This window comes from Strix aluco, chromosome 1 (assembly GCF_031877795.1).
Source record: "Strix aluco isolate bStrAlu1 chromosome 1, bStrAlu1.hap1, whole genome shotgun sequence".
Lineage (NCBI taxonomy): Eukaryota > Metazoa > Chordata > Aves > Strigiformes > Strigidae > Strix > Strix aluco.
Genome location: NC_133931.1, coordinates 79,985,609 through 79,998,560, shown reverse-complemented (window position 1 = coordinate 79,998,560; position 12,952 = coordinate 79,985,609). Strand labels below are relative to the sequence as shown.

Here is a 12,952-nt window from a genome sequence, read left to right as displayed (position 1 = left end):
GTCCAACACCCTGCTCAAGCAGGGCCAGAACTGTATAATAGTTTTACATTGAGCATGGACTGTATCTGGAAAAAATAAACCAAAAGACAAAATAGGCCATTGCTTTAAATGTAAGATAGCAATTTATATCAAATAAAGATTGCAGTAAGTAAAAAACTTTTTGACAAACTAGCATTTCATAGCAAACCATTTGTGGTTCTGATTCTAGCCTCTATATTTTAATTTTAATAGAGAAAATATAATGGTGTGAGGATGTATTTTCTTTCTTTTCTTATATTAAGATTTCACATACCCATTTTTATTTAGGAAAATTTAGCAGGTAGAGACCTAATTCCATGAAGGTATTTAATTATACTTCAGATAACTGTTCTTTTTTTTTTTCAGAAAAGTACAGTTTAAAATGAAAAATAGCTTCATATTTGATTTAATGTTTGTTTTGAAATTAATGGGGGAAAAAATCAAGATTTTACTTAAGACATATCTGTCTTCTTTGTTGATCCAACTGTTGCCACATTTATCCACTAATAGCAGAATTTTTGATTAACCTTTCTTGTGTGTTTTCTCACAGAGAGTTCGGATGGCGAGATCCAGAGCTTCCAGAAGTTATACAGATGTTACAGCATCAATTTCCCTCAGTACAGTCCAATGCTGCAGCCTACTTACAACACCTCTGTTTTGGAGACAATAAAATAAAAGCAGAGGTAAGATTTATAAACCCTTTTTTTCAGCAGTGATGCTGTCTGCCATTTATCATCACCAATTATTTATATGTACTTTAAAAAGAGTTACAAGGGAAATCGTGTATACTTGTCTGGACACGTTTTACTCAAGCTTTCACTTATGTCATTTGTTACCATTAGAGAAAGTAAAAAAATGCATAAGATATTATTGTCACTCATTTATTTTGTTTGGTTTTGAGTGTTTTGCTTGGTTGCATACCATTTAAACACTGTATGAGTAGTTGTTCAGTAAACAGCTAGTAGTATAGTCCTGATCTCACTGAAGCATACCGGCATTTCCTTAGGATTTTCAGAGAGAGATGTTTGGACACTAAATACAAACAGAAGATGAAAATTAAGCAAAAGGAGTCTGAATCAAAGCCCACTTTAATGTATAATAGTGTGAATAGAGTTTAATTTCACTGGGTTTGCAGCTTGAACTGTGATTGTTAGTCTATGATCTTGCAGATTGTATCTGAAATGTAATTCAAAGAGCAAAACAGACTTTGTTCTGTACCTGTAGTGGATCGGTACTTCTTGCTTGCTTGTTCCCTGTGGTTAATAGGACCAGTTCAGCTTTTGGCACAAGTTGAAACAGAAGGCAGGCAGCTCTGAGGGATCTGACAAAAACACACAGGAGTCAATTAAAATTGAATGAGTGAAGCTGTTACCAGCCCCAGCTGCCTCCCCTGGCCCTCTCAGAGATACTGCTAATCAGGGATATGTGGTGTGCACATAAATCTGTGCCTGCACTGGCATCTTTTAGCCTGGCATGTAAAGGTAAACTGAGATCAGGATCTGCTATTGCTTATTTGTCAGAACTCTGCAGTGATGCTGGCTTGCTAGTGCTTCGTTATCCTCAGCTCATACCACTCCATGGGTCTGTCCGGCTATAGCACCTTTCCCTTACAGGCTTTTTCATGCTGAGGAAATGCCCGAGTAAGTAAGTACGTGGTCTGCTGGCACTGGCAGAACTGCCATGGTTGCCTACATCATCTCAAACATCTTAAAAATAAGCATAAAAGGTATTTACATGAATGTTAAAATGAAGAACGTTTGTGCACTGGAAAAGAGAACTCTGTTACAGGTATTGCTGAAAATTTTAACTGCACACTCTTACAATACTCTTTTCTCATCCTTATTCACAAATTAGTTTTCAGCAAAAGAATTGATTACTCCCTGAGAAAAGCAGTTAAATGATTAGAGCAATTTATTCATTGTACAATCTGTGCTGCCTCCTGTTAGCCATAGATTGAGAGCCCTTAGGTAGCTATCACATTTGAGGGTAGAAGATGGTTTGATTTTTGTTGCCAACCATTTAGGGAAAAAGAAGACTGATAGTTGTTGATCTAACCGATCCCACTAGGACATCAGTCTTTGTAAGCTTCAGGCTCGTGAGCTGAAAGAATGAAGGTAAAGATATAAAACAGTAGAGCATTAGGCACCTCTCTGAGCTTCTTTGTAAAAAGATAACAGATAAAATGAGGATTTCTCCCCCTCATTTGTTATTATGAAGGGCTTTTATATATTCCCCACTCCATAATACATAAACTATCTTTGGAAACAAGACAAAATACAATTTTTTTAAACAGTCCGTCTGAGAAGATGTTTTCAAACTTCTGGTACTGTGGATTTTTCTAAGACAAAAAATGAGATGTATTGTATACTTTTCTAATGTTTTGTGAAGCTTTTTAAACTGAAGCATCCAATGTTAGCAAACTATTTTATCTCTATCTATCTATCTATCTATCTATCTACCTACCAACCTATAGTATTTAATGATAAGTCCTGTTGTGCTTAGGCCATGATTCAGCAGGGCACTTAAACAATTTCTGTGTTTGTTTATTGAAATCAGGATCTACCCAAAGGGCTTGGTAGTATGCTTTGGGTCTGCTTGAGCTCTCCACTGAGTAAGAATTTCTTGACGAACCTTTTTTGTGAGGAGTTCAAAATCCTGCCAATAAGGGGATATCATAGCATATATCCCAGATCCTTGCTAGGCTTATGCCTAGCTGGAGTAACTTCAGTGGTGCTGTTAAACCTACCTGGGACAACTCACGTGCTAACTGTTAAGGATGTGTCTGAATTATGAGTTGAACTAACACATAAATGATAGGAACTGATACCAAAATTCACTCTTCTGCAAAGTATTTGTGTTGCAGTTGCGTGTTGCGGCCAGTTCTCCTCTGTCTGAGAATGACCACGTTTAATATCCGATTCCTTCTTCACAGAAAGTAGCACACTAGTCCTGCTGCACGCAGTCACAGGGAAACCCTCCAGCTTGGACACAAGGTGCAAGTTTTAAAAGCATCAGGACAGATCCTAATTTTTATTTTCCTTGCAACCTCTTGTCAAATTAGTAATTACGAGTTTTGGAAGTCCAGGTGTAAGTTTGAGATTACAAAGCTGAAAAATTCCAGTTCTTTTGAAGCACAGAAAACTCTGCTCTTTTACCAAATGCCTAGCTTCAACATAGCAAATGACTTGGACTAAAGAAAGAAAACTGCCTTGGTGGTCTTTCAAACCTTGGAGAAAGGACAAACATAGGAATGTGTAAGTTATAAAAAAACTGTTGGTATTTTGTACAGCTGACAGGCACTGCGGAAAAAGCAAATTAAATTCACTAAATAATTTAAGTGTTAATGTATAACAGGCACTTGAACATACACACACACACACACAGAGGATGAATAATATTGTGCGACAGTTTAGTTTATCTGCCAGTTGCATTGAATTTGAAATGTAACACAGTTTTTAAATCTTCAGCTCTGGAGTCATCATAAGCATTGAATTCTCACACTGCAATTAATGGCTATTTTATCCAGAGCTTCTGGAATTAACTGTCCTGAAGTACTTTTTTTTATTCTTTTAAGCATGATTTATACTGTATTGCCTACCAAGAAGGTGATTAATGATCTGTCCTCTGAACCTGACCATTCTTTCAGTCTTCCAGTTTTGTTTCTGTCTAGTGATAAACTTGTCCTACTCTCATAAGAGTTTAGTGATATTTGTGTAAAATTTCTCCTTCTGCACTTGGTAGGACAAAGGCTTTTATATTCCTTTTAAGTAGAACAGTGTCAACTAAAATTTAGACAGAAATAGAAAATATGCATTTCTGAGATTCCTAATGCCTTTTATGGTTTTATCATTACAGTTTTCTCTTCTAAAATATTTTCATTTCTGTGGCTGAAGTGTAGAACACTAGCCCTTGCTTCCTCTGTCCCCCCCAAGAAAAGGAAGTAGAAATACTCCATAGAAGACAACTGTGAAAAAAAAGTTCAGTCAAAAACATTTGAAATATGGCTAGGGAAACAAGAGATTTTTTTTTTCCCTTTGTGACATTTCTTTATGGTTAGCTATTATTTCTAAAATACATGTTGATCACAAGCATACTTCTGAATTTGATGACATTACTCTAAATGTGACTTTATTGCTACATAAGCATAAATTCTCTGCTCAGTCTTTTATCTAGCAATGAGGTCTGCAAATGCCCTTCTTCAACTTGAAGGACTTTCAAACAAAGTTGGTGACTGTTTATCTGAGGATGCCCCAGGCTGGCTACCAAGGTGTCAGAAGTCATTTACTTTTCACAGTAAAACTTCTGGAGAAAATTAGGTTTTATATTTCTGGTAGTATTTTTCTTTTTCCACCTTCCAGCCCTGAACATACCAGTGCAGCAATATGTGTGATAAACACTGACCATTGATAAAGATGGTGGTGTTATTTCTTGCAGATGCTGCTGCTTTTATGCTGCTCAGAACTGTTCAGTGCTGGTCTTTATTTAGAAGTATGATTGTAACTGCTGCTCTTCCCTGAAAGTTTTCTGCATGTGCTACGTCTGAACCTCGTTAAGTTTTGCTGACTGCAAGGCAGGCACTACATCTGCTGTCAGTAGCACTTCTCATTCTCTACCATTATTCCCTGTGCTTGGTGCTTAGGTGGTGCAGCAGACATTAGAATGGAGTTGAAGAAATTGGATCATTTTTGCTAATACCTGATAGTTGCATTTTTCGTCTCCTGTGGAGCAGTGACATGACAGATCCTCACTAAAGATCTCACATATGTGAAAGGGAACTTAGGGAGGCAGAATGCTAAAGGTTGTAAAAATTCCCAGGCAGCCCATTACAGTTTGGTATAATAATTATCAAATTCAGAATCTCATAATACTTTAGCAATTCATTACATAAATTATTCTTTCATTGATGACAGTGAAAAATGCAACTAAAAGGCAAAAGGAAAGGAAGGAAGAAGTTTTGATCAGATACTTGAAGGCAAACAGAAAGTTCATCAGGCAGAAGAACACAAGAAGGCCCTTTCAGATGGCATTTTCTCCTTAGTAGAGGGCTCTTATACCAACAATGGTGAGATTGTGAGCGGCCCAGAGTAGCTGGTCCTGGATGCCAAGAAGGAACAGACAGGGGATATATGAAAAAAAAAGCATTTTAAAAATACTCAGCAGAGAACATTTCTTTAAAAGAGCAAATTCTATTAAACACAGAATTCATTCTTCCATGGCAATTTTTCTTCCTATAATGACATCTTACTCCTTTGTATGAGGTCACCATATAAAAGGATTGAGTTGTACGGTTTCACACGCCAGCACCATTGCTCTCATGGAAAATGGCAGCCTGCCATCAGCTGCAAAGGTGTAACAGGCCACTCAGGGGTTTTGGCAACAATGACTTTCTTCTGCAAGCTAGAAAATTAATTTTTGCCATCAAAGCAATACCACTTGAGGTTCTCCTCTCAGAAAATCATGCAAAGATGCCAAATAAAAGAATAGGAACTGCTGAACTGTCCTGCCTGAAGCCTTCCCTTGCATCCTTAATAAACATTGCTGAATCGGACAGTTTCTTCTTTATCTTGAAGAGCATTCCCATATACTCCCTGCTGAAGAAAAGTATCAGTCCAGACATTATTGTGTGGAGTTCTAAAAAGTGAGTGATTGCCCAATGAAAGCATTTATTTTCCCAACTTGCTCAAAACCATCATTCACATTCATTTTGTCATTAAACTTAAGGTGTTTCTGCATCTTCTTCCGTGAGTTCTTCAGAGTGTGCCAGAACCCTTTCAACACAGTACTGCCACTCTTCACATGTCAGGCAGCGGGCATAGACTATATTAATCTCTTGTTTATCTTCATTATAATTCACATAATTGCAGTGTTGTAGTAACATTGATGTCATCCATAGTACTGCTACATCCATGATGGTCAAGGATACATAGGTACCTGTTTCTAGCGTGGCCTTCTCCCAGGGAATGCTTATACTTAGTATGCAGTGATTGTGAAACAGTCCATGGTGTTGCTTTTAAACCTGCTGGCTAACACTGACAGTATTCTTCACTCCATAACATTTGAAGGATCTAGAAAGGGGGTTGGAGGTGCTGTCATCATCCTTGAAGGATATCTTGATTTTATTTCTACTGTGTTCTGCAAGATTCCTCTCTGTTTTCATAAGGGGTCCCAGAGAAAACAGGATATCTTTCTTTTCCTGTGTATTTGAAGGAGAATCATAGTTTTGCATTCATCTTCCCGTAGCTTTCCCCTTCTCTCTCTTTTTCCTCTAAAATCTCTTCAGTTAAAGGCTGTAATTTGGCTTGTCCAGTGATGATACTGTCAGTTTTCCATTACAGATATTATGTAAACTCCTTTAATCTCTGCATGCAAGATGATATCGACATGTTATTTAATTTAAATGAAAGAAGTATCTCATAAGTGATACTGAAAAGTAATGTAAAAATTGCAGGGAGACTCTAAAACATTTGTTGAGAGTGCGTTTTAGTGCAGACAATAACTCTATACTTCTGGAGAAAGTATACTTCCCTGTTCAGTTATAAACGTTTTATTAGTACTTTGATAACCGTAATTTTCATGTGTTAAACATCTGCATGGGTAAAATCTCACAGTTTGAGAAAGATTTCCCTAAATGGCTTCACGAGGAATTTACTATTTTAATGGTGCTAGGAAGGGGTGCTTGCCTGCACCTGAGTCCCAAAATGAGCACTGAGATGTTCATGCTTTTGCTTAGCTATGTTTAGATTACTGCATGCAGGATGATTTGGGTCTGTCTCCCCATCACCCTGCATAGTTGTTTTACCTGTGCAAGTAAATGTCAGACAGTCCCTTTCAAATACACTCTCTGTGTAGATTTTACTGGCAGACATTATTCTGATGACATAAAGCAGCACCCAGTGACATCCCAGAAACAGTCTTTATGTAAGAATTTATTTTTTTTATTTCATAAAGCCTCATTAATGATGATTTTACAGGACTTGACTTTCAGGTTCTTATTGACCTCTAGTCTGTTTTCTAAGAAGTCAATCAGCAGATGCTGTGGTTTTTTGCAACATAGGTTGGGGTTTTTTAGTGTCAGTTATTCATATATAAATTGATATTCTTTTTTTTTTAATATTTTACTCATGAAGAATTTTTTTAAATGACCATTTGATTTGCCTTTTGTAAATTGTCTTAGTTTGCATTATTGGAATAGTTTTTCCAACAAGATGTTCCACTCCTTGCACCTTGTCATTCAAGGATACGATTTTACACTGAAAGAAAGCTAGGTGTAACTACCATGCACAACCCTCAACAGCACCATGGAGCCTTACTCTTCGCAGTAAGACAAAGTATACAAATAGCTTTATGATTACTCCTTATCCCACTACAGTCATGATTTTTATTCTTTAGCATGAGGAAGGCCCATTTTCATTCCTCCTCAAGGCTTATCTATCATTTTAACGTTATTTTTGCAAAAAGCTTTTGAAGTGGTGGTACTTGAAGAATGTGTTTCAACTAACAGAGGCTACACTGTTACAGTATTTGTGGTGTACTGCATATATCTTACATGAGAAGTAACTGCAAAGTGTAAAATAACGGACCTGTAATTATTAAATGAGACTTGGTCAGCTGGGGGAATGATAATAATTACAAAACCAAACTCTTGACAAGAACAGTTAATTTGATCAATTTGAGTATCTGTTATTTTAGCTCTCTCTAGTATACCTATGGCTCAAATTCACTCTATCATGCTGTGACACAAAATATTACATATTTATGTTTCATTGTAACCAGAGAGAGAAGAGAAAGATGGGATAAATATGTGAAGATGTCATAAATTATGAACAGATTAAGTAAAAGCTGTATATCTGAATATACTTGAAATAAAGTAGGTTTGTACTGAAAGCACTTGACTAAGTTTCAAGCCCTAGGTCCATTCTTAGCCCTGCATGACCATAGGCTCTCCTGTAAAATGTGGGTGATAACTTTATTCTACTTCGATTATTTGCTTTTATTCTTCTCAAAGCTGTAAGTTGGCAACAGCCCGTCAATATGAACACCTGTGTGGTTTCAGGTTGAAAACGTTTGTGAGGACTGTCTCTCTTTGCTTTCATTCTGGGTGCTTTTATGATACACTCAAATGGTGCCAAAAATGCCAAATCCTACTCTTCAACACAGACATCCATGAGAGCAAAGGTGTGCCCTGGCTGAGCAGCAAGTGTGGGAGAGGATTTGTCCCGGTCATCTGTTGTAGGACTCTCAGGTGCTTCTTGTTTCATCAGTGGCTGCTGCAGGAGGTAGAAAGCTGCCTGAAGGAGGCAGTGGCGGTTGATGCTCCACAGGGCTGGACACACGATACTGGATCCTCACTGGTGACAGGCTCTCACATGGTGTCCTAAATCCCTGCTTTCTCCCATCCCTTGGGTTGAAAGGGGAGGGTGCAAGGCTGTGTCCCAGTGGTCCTTCTGTCTCCAGTTTGCCTGGCACCATGCATCTTGTGGCATTCTTGCAGTCACATTAATTTGCAGTGGGTATAGGGGCTGAAGACATCTTTTCCCCTATTCTGTTGGAAGATTCATAAAACACAAACCTGGAACAGATGAAGGATGGATGCTCTATTTTCTTAGATATATGGAAACGAAGCCCTTTTTTTCCCATGATCAAGATCTCATCACTGATATGCTAACTATGGCTTGTCTCACCTTCTTTCCATAGCAGATTTTTTGAAAGCAACCTTTGTTTTCTGCTATTACTACTGCTTTTTTTTAAAATCAGCCCTATTTGATCCCATTTTAAGACCTATGTAACCTCTTGTAACCTCTCTGCTCCCTTCCATTTTATTTATTCCAACAGTCAGTGACTTGAGATGTATTTCTGTGTTAAGGAAGGCAGATGTAAATAGTCTGTTTCTCCTGAGTAAAACAATGATTTCTGCACTTCAAGCCCTTCTCTACTGATAGGTGTGCAAGGGAGTATATTCAATAGCATTTCAGTAAGTACAGTGCTAGTTTGAAGTGTCTAATATGTCTGCTTTGGGTATCCCTTCATGCTATCTCCATGATACTCTCTTTTAGTTTGAATTGTGTGAATCAAAGAAGCATTAACTCATTGCCTGTAATACAAGCTTGTGGCTGACCATTTTCCCTCTTTAATATTAACTAAAACAGATGAGGCAGAAATGTCTGCAGTGGTCTTGACACAATAGTCTATGTTAACAGTGTTGTTAAGACTACTTACACTCTTAATGGTCTTAAAACATTATTTAGAATAATGCTAATTAAACCCACACTTTCACTAGCATTAAAGTATTGTAATTCTGTTTCTCTCCCAATCTAGAGTCCAACACTGAGTTACTAAATAATGTTTATCAGAATATATCAGTCTGTTTTTTCTTGCTAATAAATTGTCTTTACTTGGTAATAAATTCCAGAAACATTAACCATAAAATGATAGGCCTTTTCACTTTAAAAAAAAAAAAGGCATAAAAGCCCACCTTCTATCAGGGAATTAAATCTTAAACTGATAGCCTTGCTTTCAGAAGCATTTCTGAATGCATTCACCGTTCAGTTTCACCATCTAATTTATGCACTATCATTTTATGACATTTATTTCTTCTGGTGATAGAGTGCACGTCTTTGTTTTGTGCACAGTCCTTACATTTATTAAGACTGAGTATTAATGAATGTCACTGAGTGCTGTGCTGTGCCCTACAATCTGTGCTTTCTGTAGCACAGAAGGAGTGGCATTTTACACTCTGGGATCCCTCTGGGGTCATTTAACCATGGTTATTCTTGATTTCACTGTCAGGATACTGTGCCTGAATTATAATCATGATTTACTATGCACCTGGCGTATATTTCACTTGATGCAAGATTAAGAAAATATTACAGTTGTTCAATAAATGAATTAATGACAAGCCCCACGGGAGTAACATTCTGTTAAAAGAGGAAATTGAAGAGTTAGGATGTTAACTGAAGACTGCACAGCAAAGTAGTGGCAGATTGCAAGGGCCAGTTCTTGTCTTTCACTCCTCTGCCCTGCTAAGGATCTTGATTAATGTTTTGGGTTTATTTCATTCACATTTCAAAATTAATTGCTTTTGAAAAATAGCCTCAACTGGGAATGAAGTACAGTCCTGTAAACTGACATGGTTTTAAAAAATAAATAAACAAGAGTATATTTTTTCATACATGTAATGGAAATTCTAGTTGTGGTTGGTTTTTTCTGAGTTAATGCTAGATAAGCAAAAATTAGACATTTTGCTTGTTGTCTTCCTGTTGTTTTCAGTTGTTTTGTAGCATGACATCATTCTCTCTGATCTTGCAAAGAGACTGAATCTAATTAATTTACAAAGTGACTGAAAACATTAACAAAATGGTGGGCTTAATATTGAGAATATGTATCAGTATTTTTACTCCACACACTGCTTTACCCTGCTTTCATGTTCCTCCCCCACCACTGCCAAGTTATTCCATCTTCAGGGAATAGCCAAATGGATAAAGTTTTGCCCACTCTTCCCAGAAGCTCCTCTTTAAATACGTTTTTCTATGATACTAGTAAATAGCCAGCAATGGTAATTTAGAGCCAAAGCAAGCCAAAATAATTTTTTTAAATTATTAACGACTGTCTATGCTTCGTATGGATAATTGCAGCTTTGCTGTTGTTGTCTGGACTATTGAGTTTATGTGCTACACTGTTAGCAGTGTCTGCAAACATCTTTGGGATACAGAGTTTGACCTGCCATTTAGGGGCCTGGCACTGATCTTCTTGTGGGCTGAAGGGAATGAATGAGGTCTTGAACAAAACCTGTCTAGACCTGTTTATCTGGGTTTAGCACTCGCTCCGACAGTGTCTGCCTCGCAGGAGGTGAAGATGCTGGCTAAAGGTTTCTATCTTTTTCAGCTCTGGGCAGCCAGAGTTTGCCTCTGCATGAGTAACCACGTATAAGAGAATTTTTAGGCAATAAATTCAATTAGCCAGAAAATTCAGATGTGAACATCTGGTGATAATGCTTTTCACACAGTTAAGAGGAGAGAAAAAAAAAAATCAGTATTATGTGTGCAAGATGAATGCCTTCGTGCTACCTTCTGTGGCATGCAGCAGATACAGAAGAACACTGCACTGTGTCATGAATCTCTCTCCACTGGTTTGAGGAAGAAATGTCCCAGTTGTATTAAAACATTTGTAAAAGCTTTATCTTTTGTATCTGAAAGTATTAGGTGATAGGGAAGGAAGGGTAATACACTGAAAGACAGTGTCATTTGGCATAAGTAATATGATGTTCCCACATTTTGAATGGGCAATAAGTATATTTGTAACTTTTTCAAGCAGTGTAATGTTCTACTATATGTGCCATGAATTTCTTTCTATTCATAACCCTTCTGCCAATTGCTTCTCTGATTTATTAGGCTGATGTGTGAATGCAGAGGATTACTTTCCTATTGTAGAGCATATTTTTTTGTTACTGTTATCATCATCCAGCAAGCCATGGTAAGACTTTGCATGCTATATATAGAAATTAAATAACCTAGATCAATATCAGTATCTGTAATTTGATGCTTTCTCAACATATCTGTACTAAAAAGGTTGGCAGAAAAATGATTTTAATAAGGTGAATTGTAGTCCTGATAGAAAAGACCATGCCAAATGAAACTTATAAGGTGAAGACCATCAAATGATCTCCAAAATGTGTTTAAAAATACAGAACTGGCTGTTACTAAGCTACCAAGAGTGGTTGCAGCAGAAGGCACAGGTTTGTAGAGGCATAGGGACACCTAAGGCTCTAAAATTAAAATGCCTACCTCTGTCAAGCCACTGCAGACAACTATTTGAAGTTGCTTGAACCAGAGATTCCTTAATGTAATCTCAGAGTAAATTTATAGTAATGCTGCTGAAGTAAATCCTGCTCTTCTAAGGTTTACACTGGTATAACCAAGAGTATGACTCATACCACATAAGGAATAAAAGAAAAAACAAGACAATTAAAAACAAGATATAACAATTATCCATTTTGAAATTCTGAAGTTCTGTCCATTTTTTACTGGTCATGGGCCAGATTCCTTCTCAGCCCAGAAAAGTACTACTTACTGATAAATGACTGACATTCCTGTGGTTGGTATCTTGTAGGGACCTTGGTTCAGGCAGATACAGAAATGCATTAGGTCTGTGGGATATGGCTTGAAAAGTTATTTGGAATATAATAACATTTTTTAGTTTCACAAACAGATTTGACTTGTTCCTGCATACTCTTCTGTATAAAAAGTAGGGATTGGAATGCCCACTATAAGGATCATTAAACATATATAAAGAAATAGTTCATGCAAAATAATAAATGACACAATAGGTCCAAATCATCCACATATATTTGAGCTGTTGCTGCTACCACAGTTGCTGAAGAGAGGGTGGGAATGCTGCCCACCTGTGTCAGCAGCACTGCTGGATCTGGCTGTTTGCTTCACTAGACGTATTGCAGGCACATGGTTAACCAAGCAAAGCCCTAAAGAAAGGAACACACTCCTTAATCCATGCACAAAAGTTCTGGGTGATATTTTTTTTCAAAACTGCTATTCTACTGTTCTTACATCCAGGAGCAACTGAAAAATTGCTGCAACTCACAAGCTTTATAGAGTAGTAAGCAGAATTAGTCCATTGTCAGTGAGGTGGCACTATTTTTGATGGTTATTTCACTTGTTCCTCATTTCTGTATGCTTTTTCTGTATTCTGCTGATTGAAAAAGAGAGGTCGAGTTATGCTGGACAGCTTTTGGAAAGTGTAATCTGAAGCTTATTGGCAGTCTTAACAAGCAAATGAAAGGTCAAGTGTCAGGAAAGCAATAGAGAATGAAACAGAGAACATTGCTGGGGCCTTCTTCAAGTCTGTGTTACACATGTCCTGGATACTGCATGAAGTTCTGGTCCTCCCCTATTTCAAAGAGTATAGAAGATTTAGAAGAAAG

At 37.3% G+C, this 12,952-nt stretch overlaps 1 protein-coding gene across 7 annotated transcripts in view; it reads left to right on the top strand.

The window, feature by feature from the left end:
* The window catches only part of CTNND2 (catenin delta 2), a 696,862-nt gene that overhangs the window by 518,908 nt on the left and 165,002 nt on the right, over positions 1 to 12,952 (top strand). For all 7 annotated transcript variants that reach the window (XM_074826001.1, XM_074825966.1, XM_074825976.1 and 4 more), the window contains one exon: positions 569 to 701. In XM_074826001.1, the coding sequence (XP_074682102.1) occupies positions 569 to 701 (133 nt within the window). The remainder of the gene's footprint in view (positions 1 to 568; positions 702 to 12,952) is intronic.